Source organism: Meleagris gallopavo, chromosome 11, assembly GCF_000146605.3.
Source record: "Meleagris gallopavo isolate NT-WF06-2002-E0010 breed Aviagen turkey brand Nicholas breeding stock chromosome 11, Turkey_5.1, whole genome shotgun sequence".
NCBI classification, from domain to species: domain Eukaryota; kingdom Metazoa; phylum Chordata; class Aves; order Galliformes; family Phasianidae; genus Meleagris; species Meleagris gallopavo.
The window spans coordinates 23116818-23130650 of NC_015021.2; the positions used below are offsets into that span (position 1 = coordinate 23116818).

Consider the following 13833-nt stretch of genomic DNA (forward strand, 5'->3'; position numbering starts at 1 on the left):
ATGTGGTTTATTTAGGAGTTTATCTGACAGCATTTTATTTTAATCCCCTTCCGGCAAGTCTCCTCTGTGAAATAAAGAGCTGGCTGAGGAGAAATCTCTTACAGTGGAGGACACGCCTGCCCAGGGAAGCTGCCCCTCCTGCAACCTGAATGTGCTCCAAGGAGCTCTTCCCTTTGACACACCAACTCCATGGGGAAGTGCTGTGACGTTGCAGGAGGGCACCTGTGTGGATGTGACACCCAGAAACAGCAGTGCCGGGCAGCTTGCTGCCTCCTGCGCCTCGCACCACGCACTCACAGCATGCTGCTTCTGAGGTGACACCACTGAGCAGAAGGTGCTCATGCCCCCCATCAGCAGACGCATGCCCCATCACCACAGATGCCTAAGCAGGTAGAAAGGCACTACCATTGTGGCTGGCTGCACTCTAAAAAGATCCCTGCCATTGCTCCCACCACACGCAGGGATGACCTCCACAACATCAGCTCACCCTGTGCCCCCAGACACCTGCGGTGCAAGGTGCTGCTGGGTACCTGGGAGCTGCTGGGTGCTACTTCACATCTGTGCTGGCACCAAGGGCACCACGCACAGCAGCACATAGCATCACACTGCCAGCGGGGATGTCACCCACCTGCACCACCCAGCACCATGACTGCATGGCACGGTGCTGCCTCCGAGCACGACGCCGATATGGTACCGAGGACACGGCCAAGACTTTCAGATCAGAGAGATTCAGGGCAAGGGGGAGCGAGAGCCAGCGAGGACCAGCGCTTGCCAGGGCCACAGCGAAGGAGCACACAGAGGCGCCGGGCAATGCCAGCAGCACGTGCCCAGAGCAAGAACACGGCAGAGCTGGAAGCGGCTCCCAGCCCGCAGCTGCAGCAGGCCCTGCACCCGTGCCCATTAGCAGCTGCTGCGCACACATTAATGCGGCCTCAGGACACTCTCAGTGCTCCGCTTCCCTCTGGGCTGCAGGGCCAGGAGCAGAGCCACAAGCACGGCATGGGGCTGCGCGCTCTCCCTGCCCTCAGCCAAGGCAGGACACCATCAGCTGAAGTGATGCTTGCAGTTTGCTTTTGCCAGAGAACTACATTCTCCCCGGCACAGGCAGTGACTGGCACTGCGGGAGCAGCTACCGTTGGGCTCCTACCTCCAGCCTGTCCGTCCTCATCAGCTTCTGTGCAGCAGCAGCGGCGGCAGCAGGCACCGGGACACCAGGGTTGCCCGCCACCAGCATGGGCGCGGTGGGCAGGATCTCCGCCGGCACCAGCCCTGGGGACACAGGCCCCAGGTAGGGGTTGAAGGCAGCCGAGGCATTGGTGGCTAGGCTGGGCGCGACGGAGAACATGGGCTGCAAGCAGAACAAGAAGAGACACACGCGTAAGTACGGGCACCTGCCACGCTGCCACTCGGCGCTCGTGGGCACGGAACTGGTCTGCAGGTCTTGGAGGAACGCAGCCAAAGCACGTGCAGGTGTCTGGTGCTGGTGAGAAAGGACCGGCATGAGGGCTGCGGCACGCGGCAGCAAGCTGCAGGATCAAGCGCTGCAGCGAGGATCGGGACCTGCTGCCCCACTGAGCGCAGGGCACGGTGCTGGCACGGCCGGTCGGACTCTGCCCAGCTCTTTGTCTCCAAAACCAAATAAAGCAGTTGCTCAAGGCGTTTCCATTTTTCTTCCACATAAATTTTTAGAAGGAAAACAATGGAGTTAATGCAACTTTTTTCTCTGTTTCCTATCTATGTAGGCCAGCCAGCACAGAGCACCACATGGCTTTGAGTTCCTGAGGAAATGACCCAATTGTTTGCAAGCAAGGAGCAAGTCTGTCTGAAACACTGCACAAAAAATATATGCAAAGGTTACTGGAGAAAAAGAGTGCCTGATATTTGCATAAACCAGAGGGCTCTCTTCGATGTATCTGCTTTTTCATCCACGTGAACAAGAAAGAAATACGTAAATGTCACAAGAAACAAAATAATATTAAACTTGCTATTAATTAACCATACTTTTCATTACTTTGTTATCGTCTGTGCAGTAATGAACCTATTAGTAGGATGATAGTGAAGAATCTTTGAAGCAATGGCTTTCACCATCTGCTACATGTTGACTGTTCAGCTTCTTCATAGCCCCCTTCATAGTAAGACCATGTTGGCACCAGTGTGGCGTCGCTACTCCAGTCAGGAAAGAAGAACAAAACTGTGGCATACTTTGCAGTTAAAAACTTATGGGGAGGCAGCTCTGGAGTTAACGCCTGCGCAGCAGCACAGTGTGGCCTCACTGGTGCTCACACGGCAGCACGGCCTCAGCTCGCTCCCTCACTTTGGTGATGCGTGCAGTTGTGTTGAAGGATGCTCAAAAGAGCACAGAGAACGCCCTGTCTTCCCACACTGTGGTAACTGCAACCAAAGGCAATTCACTGTGAAGATCCCTCCACAGCGTTTTCTGATCTTCCCAGCCACGTACACTTTCTCTTGAAATAAGTGAGGCATAAAGCTCTACGGGAGAATAGCAGTTGTATTAAATAAACCAAACAGGCCACTGAGTGCAGGAGGGCCATCCTCTGCATCTGTCCCCCTGCTGCCAGCCCCATGGCTGCAGGCTGAGCTCCATGCACCACTCACTCTGAGCTCTGCCCCGCCAAAGCCCACACAGAGCACCCGGAGGGCTCTTCCAAATGGGTGGAATACAGCCAGCAGGAATCTCCCCCAGAGTTTCCCACAGCATATGAAATTGCAAAGGAAATAGCTGTCTACTAAAATCACACACACATCGCTCACATTCTTAAAATTAAGAAATATATTATAAAAAAGAGAATTAAATTAACAAGTGAAACAGTGTAGTCTCAGGCAAGGAGGAATTGAGTAGCACAAAGACATGCAGCCCAGCACTGGATTTCCCCATTGGTTCCTGACATCTATGGGCTCCTACGGGCTCCCACCCCCCAGCACTCACTGCCCTGGCCCCAAGCACATACCACAGGCTGCAGCGGGGCTCCGGGCATCATGGCATTGGCAAGCTGCATCTGCTGGGCCAGCATGGCCATGTTCTTCTGCTGGATCAGGTTATTGCGGCCATTGATCTCCAGCTGCGTTTTTAAGTGCGGCGGCGGGTGAAGGTACTTGCAGTTCTCCCTCGAACATCGCCCCTGAGGAAGAGAAGGAGCACAAGAGACTTAGGCAGGCAGAGGCACATCTCCTGGGGAGCCCCCATCAGCCTAACCCAGCCAACCCTGCAGCCCCAGCTCCTTCCAGAGCAGCCAAGTGCAGACAGAAGCGTCCTCACAGCTCCGCTACCAGCTGGCTGCTTCGCCTTTCTAAACCTGCATTTCTGTAGAGCAACGCTAATAAAATGCTGCTGCTGCTGGAAACCAGGCAAGCAGCAATGGTTGTAAAGTAAAGCATGCACATCTCTTACAGGGATGCATTTTCCCCCATGACAGCAGCACACAGTGAGGCTGGATGAGGCTCACCCGGCGCTGGCCCCACACTGAGCAGCTCTGAGGCACTGCACAGCACCAGGGTCACCAGGTGGCACTGAGGCCACTGCAGCCATCTCAGAGCCAGGACAGCGGGGCCACCCGCACCCGCTGAGCAGATCCATTTCATCCACTGCTTGCAGGGTGACAGAGCAGCTTCAGCTTTCACTGATGAGGAGATAATGCAGTAAGTAAAAAAAAAAAGTTAAAAAGGAGAAGAGAACTGAATCCTCTTCTGGAAAAACAGATCCTTCAAATTACAGTTCTTTTCCTTTACTCATTCCTCTTTGAAACAAATCCAAGCAGGAACAGTGACAAAGCAAAAGACAGCCTTATGTTCAGTAAAAAAGACATTTTTATCAGGAAACAAATCAATTCAATGCAGTTTGACCTTATGCTGCAATTCGGACTGTGCTCTCGTTGCAGCAGCTGCCAGCAGCCTGCACTGCTCTCTGCCCTGCAGCCCGGGCACCCAGCTCACCACTGCCCGCAGGCCCAGGCTCCTACAACACAATCTCATGGCTTGCCCGCTGGCTCTGCCCAAGTCCCACGCAGAAGATGCAGCAGCCCTGATGCTGGCTTCCAGCAGTGAGGATACACACTGTGTTTCTGGGAAGGCAGATTCGGGCCAGCACAGCACAGTGCTGTATGTCTCACCTCCCCTTCCCACAGCGGGGCCTACATGCGTGCTTACTGACACTCAGCAGTCACTGCGGTGCTATAACCAAACCACTCACCTCTGCACATTCAAGCCACCCTGAAACTGAGCGCAACAGCAGCAAATGAGGATGTGCACTGAGACACTGCGGGCTGCCCCTGGCCCAGCCCCCAGCTCCCCCCCTGGGGATGGACAACGCTGCTCTGCCCCCTGTGCCCCACAGCCACCCCACTGGGGTGCTGGTCCCACCTCCTGGGCACAGGATGAGCAGGAACAGCCCCGCTTTCCAGCTGTACTGGCCAGGTCTGCTGCCAGATGCTCATGGGCAGTGCTTCAGGAGCTGTTCCTGTGACCCCATGGCCCTCACTCAGGCACATAACGCCCAACGTTCTGAGAGTAAAAGGGACATGTTTGTGTCCGGAGAGAAGCAGATGCAAGGTGTCATGGATTTACAGTTATTTAGCACTCCAGACCCACACACTGCATCCGGTTGCCAGCTGCAGGCATGGAGCACAGCTCAGCAGCTCAGCGCAGTGTGGTAACAAGTCGCTCTCCCTCCTGCTTAGTTCCCCTATTCCAACGGCCACCAGCTGCAGGTCTGCTGGGTTCTGCTGAAGCTGCCCAACGGCTGCACTGCAGCAGCATTAACGTTGAGTGTGATGTTCAGGGTCCCAATCCCCTGGTGCCACAGGACTGAACGCACGCAGGTTGGCACACCCTGCACCCAGTAACACGGCCCTTGCTCCGCAGAGCCTGGAAACAGTTCTGCATTACCTAACTCCAAGTTAATGGAAAGGGACCACCATAGGAGAGATGGCATAATGGATAGCATCAAACACTTGTTAAATAGCCAACAGATCTAAAAACTGCTCTCTGCCCTGGGAGGAGGGAGAGCAGCCCCTGCAGGCCCTGTGTGATGGCCTCCGGCCTCCCCTTGGGCCTGCACTGCTTTCCTTCTCCGCTTTGAAGCAGGCTGCACGCATTTATAGGTCTGAAAAAGGAGATGCAACTGCTTGCAAATGTTTCAGCAGAGCGCTGGTGCGGTGTGCGGCTGTGCTACCTGCGGGAGGCAGAGGGCAGGCAGACGGTAATTGGTGCTCCCACCACGAGTAAACACACTGGCACTCACCATTACGGACACTATATTTAAAACTGAATTGCTATTATACAAAAATAAAACCTCGCTTTTGTGATTTAGGAGCAGGCAGAGACAGTGCACAGCAGGACCCGGCGCATGGCTCTGCAGCACTTGTGCCGTGAGCAACACTGCAGGGCTGCAGCTGCAGAGAACCGCGCTTCCCTCTGCACAGGAGCATCCGAGAGCAGCCCCATGTACCCACTGCTCAACCAAATCCTCCTTTGCAAATATATGAAGTATTTTCAGAGTGCTTCACTAATTACACAAGCGACCAACGGCCCTCTTCAAGCACTGCATCTCATCCCAGCACGCCGTGCTGCACCCACCTGCTTTACCCACAGCCACCTGAGGGCAGTCCTTCAGGAAACACCACGCAGCTGCCCACATTCTCATTTCCCAGCACTGCAAAATGCTGAGGCCACTCCCTGCTGCAGTGCAGCTCTGCTGCAGGTCAGGTCATAGAATGGCCAGGGGTGAACAGGACCTCAAAGATCATCTAGTTCCAACCCCCTCCTGCGGACAGGGTCACCAACCACTAGACGAGGCTGGCTGCCCTGCTGATATTCCTATGGACGTCCCTTCCCAGCCCTGGCAGCCCCAGCCCTGCATTGCCCCAGCCCTCCTGCCCTCCGAGCAGCACCCAGCTTTGGGGCTCTTTGCAGTGAGGGAAAAACAGTAGTTGCAAGTCGTGCTACTAAATGCAAGCCTTAGAGCACACAAGGAGTTAAACACGTAAAAGCATTTTTAACATGCAGAAATAATGCGGGAAACTGAGCAGAAGCCATTGAATTCTTAGCAATAAAACAGTACCTGGTGCTACCATGCATTATGCCTCGCCACAACTGCTGAAATGTGTGCTTGTTTCTCAAGGCACAGAACTGCAGTGCACTGTAGAGCAGAGGGACTAATTCAAAACCCAAAGACAGACCCACGGGCTGGCAGCACCCAGCAAGGTGCAACATGCCATAAAGCTGGGATGCAGAACGTGAGCACGGCTGCTTACAGGGCAGCCACCAAGATGCTGCAAAGCGCCAGCAGGGGCCATGTCATTGCCTGGGGTGTGGGGCAAAGCAGTGCCCAGGTATGCAGAAGGGCTGTGGGCTGCTGGTTGTGGTGTGAGGCAGGGATAGCAGCAGTTCCTGCAGCACTCCAATACAGGAGTGCAGCTGTGCTGACAAAGCCACGATCTGGACAGCAGGCACAGAGGAGTGCTTTGCTGTATGGTCATCGCTCATCACCAAGAACTATGGAACTTAATTGGGGATGTGTTCTTTACCGTTTAATTTATTAACATGCAGAATTCAGCAGGCAAAAATTAAAACAATTGCAATTAGTACTTTTTACAGTGCTATGGTGCAGTCAAAAGGAAAAAAAAAAATAGCACAAGCTCCTGCCCATGCCCAGCCAGGCCTGCATGCTGCAGATCACCAGGACTTGCAATTTTGTGTGAGAAATTGCTTTACATTCCGTATCATTCCAGACCAGCTGGGCACTACTGTTATCTACCAGCTTTATGTCTCTTTAACTTTTAGAGAAAGGTTCTCTGAAGGAAAGCCAAGCTGTAGTCCTGCCCGCACAGCACACCCTTCTGAGCACCCTGCAGCACCCGCTCCCCTTTCCAGCTCTGCAGGCCAGCAGAACCACCACTGCCACTTACAGAACCAGGGATCAGTGTCACATCAGCTAACTCAGGCTGACCTCCAGCAGCACGGAGTGCTTCAGACACCGCAGCACACAGCAATGCACCGCACCTGGCCCGGCACCAGGAGGAATGCCCCATGCTGTCACCAAGTCCAGGTGACACAGTGAGCCCAACGGGCAGAGCCAAGCAGCCGCGCACCATTGCCTCCAGTGCTCCTTTTTGGCTCCTGCTGCCATTTTTACACTTGTGCTCACAGTGGCTCACTGCCCTCCTGCGTGCAGGTGCAGAGCAGCGTGGCTGCATCCTCACACTGCATACAGCTGCCCCAAGGAGCGTCACCCTGAGCACGCTCACAGCACCCAGGCCTTCATGCAGATCCCAGGTGATCACCTGTTACTCAGAGGCTGCTTTTGAACTGCATCACTGCTCTAAGTGCTTTTCTACCAAAATCAGCTTCAGTGCCAGCTGAAGCTCACGCACAGCCCGTGCTCCCGCACAGGGGCAGGTGCACAGAACACCCAGAGAACCACCGCCCCCCCGGGCACTCATGGCAGAAGCAGTTCCGCTGGGCAACGTGTGCTGCAGGAGCACCCACACAACAGCACCCCTGGCACTCCCTGCACCCCCCGCAGCCCCGGCAGTGCAAGGCATGCAGCCCACATGAGCCTCAGAGCGGCTCAGGGCAGCAGCCCCCTGCTGCTCACATCCCACACAACCACGGGACACCACCCGGCCCACTGAGCACCCTGCTGCCGTACGGAGCGGTGCTGGAGGCTCTAGAGCTACGTGCTTCCCATGCTGTAATGGCATTTTGCAGAAGCTTCAGAGATGGGGGGAAAGTTGAAACGAGGATCAGATTGCCCCAGTGATGATCTTCCACACTGAAAACACTGCTAGCACATCGCAGCACTCACCAGTGAAAGAACAGCAGCATCAGATGTTGGTAAAGGGGTAATGCCAGAAAACCAGTTAGTATTTGACTGCATAGCCTGTGGGGCATGCATACACAGCAGGAAGGAAAGGCAAGTTTAAATAATAATAGATTGAGAGGGAAAGCAATCACGGCAAGCCAAAACAAAGACAAGATAGGTTAATCGTTTTTTATGGCATAGGCAAACAAGGGAAGAAAAGGACATAATGAGCAAATGGTTAAACAGCAAGAAGTGAAAGGACTTGACCATAAACTTTATGATTTAAAAGCTACTGCAGTGAACGTGTCTGCGTAGTCTGGATTTCAGTGGCAAGCAGAGAACCAGTAACCTTGGTATGCTTGATAATGCCAGGGAAAGGGGAGTCAGAAGCCCTTAAAAGAAGAAAGAGTTTAAGCAAAGGAGAAGGGAGGTGGGGAACACAGGCAGACATAGCAGGGTTGCTTGGACCAGCAGGGAAGTGCTACGGCACAGCACAGCTTCCCAAACACAGAAACAGCCCTGGACAGCACTGGCCGTGCGCAGCTCTCCGCAGAGAGACCCACGGGGGAACCGCAGTGCATGTGGATGGCCCAGCAGCGAGCACCTGGTGCAGCCTGCAAACACTGAGCCCAGAGCAGGGAATGTGGGCACCAGGAGCCCAAAAAAGCTTGGGAAATGCATGGGCAGGAAGGAGACAAATAGCAGAAAGCACTGCTCGGCAGCTGGAAGGTCTTAGAGCACGCTGGGGCTTTGACCGAGTAAAGACACGAGGATGGAGCCATCCTTGCTCTTCCGCTCGAGCTGCTGAATGGAGGTCACTGGGTACGAATCAGCGGCAAACACAGCCGGCAGGATTTATTTTTCTAAAGTCAAACCATCCAAGATCTGCCAGAACAGCGCTCTGCAGCCAGAGCTCCCTGACTGTTTACTTTGACACCGGCACTGGCAGGCAGGGCAGGGCCTTCCCGGGAGGCAGGGGGCTGCACCAAGCCCGGAATGATGGGCTGGCTGAGGGCACAGGGCTGCTGAGGAATGCCAGCACATGCTTTTTCTGGCAATATTTTAAGCTATCACCTGAGCCTGCACTGATACTACCTTGATAATGCCAGCAGGAAGGGGCAGGTACAGGTGTCTTCAATGCACTGAAGAGTTGAGCTCACTCCAGAGCCTGGAGGTTCTGTTAAGCTGTGCCCGTAACCACTTCAGAACAGCCAAGCACTTACCCACGTGCACCTGTCCTGCAAAGCCCTTTTTCCCTTCCCGTTCAGTGCTGTCACAAAGGAAGGCTCAGGCGCTCGGTTCTGCCCTGCACAGCCCTGCCCAACACCAGCTGGATTTCCAAGAACCACATGGGATGCTGCTGGGCTCACAGCACCACGCAATCCCAACAAATACACCTCCACTGCTCCAAAGTCAGAAACCAGATGTGATCCTTCAGTCCTGGATGTGATTTATTTGTTGCTTCCAGCAAACTTAGGAGTGAGCCCTGGCAACAGGGCTTCTGTATTCGGGAGAACTGAGGAGCTCTGACTTGGGGTCAGCCTTGAAGGACAGAGGCCTGGCAGGCTGCTGCCAATCACAGGACGGCTCAGGCTGGAGGGGACCTCAAAGATCCTCCAGTTCCAAGCCCTGCCATGGGCAAGCTGCCAACCACCAGATCAGCGCCCAGGGCCCCATCCAACCCGGCCCCGAATGCCCCCAGGGATGGGGCACCCACAGCTCCCCGGGCAGCTGTGCCAGCGCCTCGCCACCCTCAGACAAAACATTTCTTCCAACATCTAACCTAACTTCTCCTCCTGTAGTGTAAAGCCATTCCCCTCGTCCTGTCACTATCAGACCGTGTAAAAAGCCGGTCCCCTCCTGCCTGCCAGCTGCCTTAAACAACTGGAAGGCTGCGATGAGGTCTCCCTGCAGCCTCCTCTTCCCCACGCTGAACAAGCCCAGCTCCCTCAGCCTTTCTGATGGCTCATTTGCAGGCTCAGGACAAATGACAGAGTTCCTTTCACATGAGGTATTCTGACTGTAGGCCTCCTTACGTTTTTCCCACAAATTACTTCAGAAGTTTCCTCCTTATTTTGGCTGTGCATAGCAGAGCTCCTCGCCACACACATCAGCACCCCACAGCCGTGCAGCGCTCAGCCCGCAGCGGAGCAGCAGCGCCGGTGCCGCGCAGCCTGCCGCCCTCCCTCTGCCCCTGTGCTGGAGCTCTCCTGCTGGCAGGCACACCAGGCTTAAGAGGAGACAAATCTGCCCGGCTATGGTCAGTACGGCAAAGCAGAGCTGACTGAGGAATCTGAGCGCCGTTCATGCACTCAGACTTTTTTCCTAGGTTACTCTGTGAGCTGCATCCCCCCCCTCTGCTGGGTGCTGTCTGTGCCGTACCCGCGCAGCACAGCATCGCAGACACACAGGCACTGAGGCCTGCTGCCGTGCTCTCCAACCAGGTGTCCGCATCTTTTTCCTGCCTTAAAGGAAGACAAAATGATCTGCCATTCTCACATCACTGGTGAAATCAATTTACTGTAATTTTCTTTTCTTTCTATGTAAATAAGTAGGGTCCTGACCCTGCACTCTTCTGCAATAGGCAAAGAGAAGTTAAAAATGTACTCTTGCTTTCTGAAGCAGTGCCAAAGGAGGGAGATGCTAACAACATCTGTGAGGTGGCAGCAATAGGGCGGTCACGGTGTCATCCGTGACAACAATATTGTTAGGTATTTTTAAGGCCTCCCTACAAAAAGTGAAATGTCATTATTAAAGAGTTCAGGAGTTTGGCTTCTGAGACGTGAGCCACTCCCCGACCACACACTGACACCTGGCACAGCAGCAGCCAGACACAGAGCAAGGGAGCTGCCCGCTGCCACGACAGGACAGCCTGGAACTGTTCTGACAACTTCGAAAAAGCAGAGAAACGAGAATGTTTGAGACTTGTCCTCTGCTGCAGGAAGAGCACGGCTGAGCTCTCGCACTGCACTGGGACATCCAACAAACACAAAGCAGCAGCCCTAGTGGCAAAAAGCCCTAGTGGCAAAAAGCTTAGGAGAACTGAAAGCAGCCATGCCCACAGTGTGCACCAGCTGTAAAACAGCGAATGAATCACACCAAATCCTTACCCCAGTGGAGCTCACATTAGTGAGAACCAAAGTGGTTTGGATGGAGGCAGCTCGTATTCCACAGAACGGCCATGAGGAGTGGAGAAGCATCTGTTGACAGCAGTGCCGAACACAGCGGCCACAGCAAACACGTTCTGAATCCAGGTCACTCCTTTTCCCATTGCCTTCCTCTGTGCTTTTAAATTTCCGAACTGCATGGGTAGGAAAGCAGCACAGCAGCACAGGAGGAGGCACAGGGCTGCAGGCAGGTCCTGCGCACAGCCGTCCCTCTGCACAGCATCCCCAGGGCGGCTCTCGGGGCGTCTGGGGAAGCGACCAGAACTTCAGCAGTGAATCCTACTTGGGCAGATTTTTCCAGGAAAATATGAAAAAAAAATGTTGTAATCTGATGCTTAAAATCAGACTTCTGTTGCAAACCAGTTTCCTGACTTGGGACCTCAAGAGCATATTTTTGTTGTGGATAGTTCAACGGGCTTTGAGGCATCCAAATTTAGGAAGAAAATCTGATGGAATTTGAACAATGCAGAGCCAGAGCTGGAGCTGAGTCAGCCACTCCAGCACCCAAGCGGAACGCTCGGCCTCAACCTTTTTGTCTTACAGTGACCCCAAAGCCACCCAAGGGCTGGCAGCTCCCACACACAGCCCTTGCCTGGGCTGCCATCTCATGTGCAGGTTTTATATTTTTGTTGTCCTCTTTTTTTGTTTCATTAAAAACCAGAAGTAAATATAAGAAGTTTTATTACTCACATACATGATGAATATTATATACTTCATAGACGGCCCAAGACAATTCCCCTGCCCCTGATGTGGCTCAGAGCAAGCCCAAAGGTTGGGCACCCATGATCCACATTGAATGACCGAGGCAGTAAAAGTTACAATGTCCCAAACGAAAAACCTCCTTTTTGTAACCTACTCACTGAGCTTCCAGAGCCAGACAAACTTGGCAAAACACTTTCCTGAGTTGTTTCTGCATAACATCTTATGTTTGTGATACTGCAGCAAACATAACACAGTGACCAGAGCTTGTTTAGCTTAGCGTGTGCAGAAATCTGCAAAAATCTGAAACACAAACACAAGGAGTAACTGCTGGGACTGGACAGGGAGTTCAGTGCTGAGATATATTCTGTTTTCTCTTTGATATAGACACTCTCCCACATTAGACAAGCTACTTAACTAAATAAAAAGAATGAAACAATACAGAGCCATTACTGTGGCCCAGCCCCAAACCAGCAGCACGCCTTTACCATGAGCACAAGTAAGCACTCCTGTGAAGCAGGGTATTTCTTACATATCTGGCTGGGAATCCTCCCTGGCTTACAACTCAATTAACCACACTGACTTCATGTGAGCAACAGAGCAGCCTTCCCAGATAGAACACCCTGAAGCAACACAACACTGTAACATCACCTACAGCCATTAACCAGGGCTTGCAGCTCCTGACAGAGATGATAATTATCTCCTTCATTAAGGCACAGAGGAACTCTGCCGAGGGGCAGAGCAGCAGCAGTGCAGTGCCACTCAGAGCACCCAGCCGGGCGCATGGCCCGCACCAAGCACAACAGCACCCAGCATGGGCTTCTGCCATCAGCGACAAAGTGAGGACACCACGTGCTATAATAACTGTTGGTTTACAATTAATAAGCAACACAGACACGTTTCAGTTCCCATACACAGAGCAGGCTGGCGCAGTGAGGCTGGGCATTTTAGACCTGAGGACATTCTGAAGGCTCACCACATTTCCCCACCTGAGCCAGATTTGAAGTTCAGATCCGTTACTTTGTACAAGCCCACCACAGGCCCTGCTGCTGCAACTGCCCACTGCTCCTGGGTCTGGGGCTGAATGGGAGAAAATTATGCAAAAGGAAGAAACCAATATTTCTGCTTCCCGACTTTTGATTTTTATGTTTATGTTGAATTAAAATACCCATCCTGCAAACAGCACTTTAAGTGCTAAGATAATTGAAGTTACCAAAAAACATGAGAAGGAGCTGCAAATACACATTCTCAGCACCTGCTGCTGAAGCCACAGCTACAGCCAAGACACACAGAGCCCAGCTCAGGCCCAGCCCCAACACCAGCACCGCACTGTCACCTCCCCGCACCCAGGGGCACCACGCACTGCTGGGCATCAGCCCTCCCCACACCTGGGCCTTAGTGGGAAACAGAAACTAACCGTGCGTTTCTAACCGTAAGCACATCATTCAGGGCACCCAAGGAACATAGAGGAAAAGCGGTGCTCCAAGATGTGCATGCCGCTGCTGGGGACAGCACCAGCCTGCCTGCAGCCATGGTGGGAACCAATCACCATATTGCTTACGCGTCTGTGCTATTAAGAACAGCGAGTCCCTGCAGTGACTTAGCTGTTTCTGAACGAAATGCCCTCTACTCCATCTACACACAGAGCAATCTGGGGCCAGAGGACTACCGGCTGCAGCCACGCCAGCTGACCCCAGCCCTGCGGAGCTCGTTCTGTGCCGGTGCATCTCTCCCTGGGCCTGGAGAACGACAGCAGCCCTCAGTGCCAACAGCAGCAACAGCAGATCCCGTGCCGGCGGACAGCCGCACTCCCTCGGGCTCCGGAGTCTCCACCACAGTACCCGCTCCTCCTTACCCGCACACCCCTGGAAACAACGTAACGCTTACTCACTTTCAATGAATCGAAGCAGGCGATGACACGTCCGTTTTCCACCTGGCAGCTTTTCGACGGGTGTGCAAATTTACATTCCGTGTCCGGCCGCGAGCACGTCCCTCTCTGGAACTCCCGGCACACCTCCAGCGTGAGCCACTTGGTGTCGCGGATGGGCGTGACGCTGACGGCCATCGTTAGGTCCTACGGGGTCAACGTCCAACACAGCAGCGGGGCCGAGCAGAGCGGCTCCAGGCGGTTCCCGCTCCGCTAGGGGC

The 13833-nt window shown here is 53.7% G+C and overlaps 1 protein-coding gene across 10 annotated transcripts in view; it reads right to left on the reverse strand.

Annotated features, from left to right (window-relative positions):
• MBNL1 (muscleblind like splicing regulator 1) overlaps positions 1 to 13827 on the reverse strand; it is a 31357-nt gene extending 17530 nt beyond the window's left edge. For 7 of the 10 annotated variants that reach the window (XM_010717048.2, XM_010717043.2, XM_010717042.2 and 4 more), the window contains exons 1-3: positions 13577 to 13827; positions 2970 to 3140; positions 1148 to 1348 (exon numbers count right to left, since the gene is read on the reverse strand). In XM_010717048.2, the coding sequence (XP_010715350.1) occupies positions 1148 to 1348; positions 2970 to 3140; positions 13577 to 13750 (546 nt within the window). In that variant the 5' untranslated portion in view covers positions 13751 to 13827. The remainder of the gene's footprint in view (positions 1 to 1147; positions 1349 to 2969; positions 3141 to 13576) is intronic. The other 3 variants (XM_010717050.2, XM_010717049.2, XM_010717046.2) reach the window with 1 other exon arrangement.
• Positions 13828 to 13833: the final 6 nt, after the last annotated feature.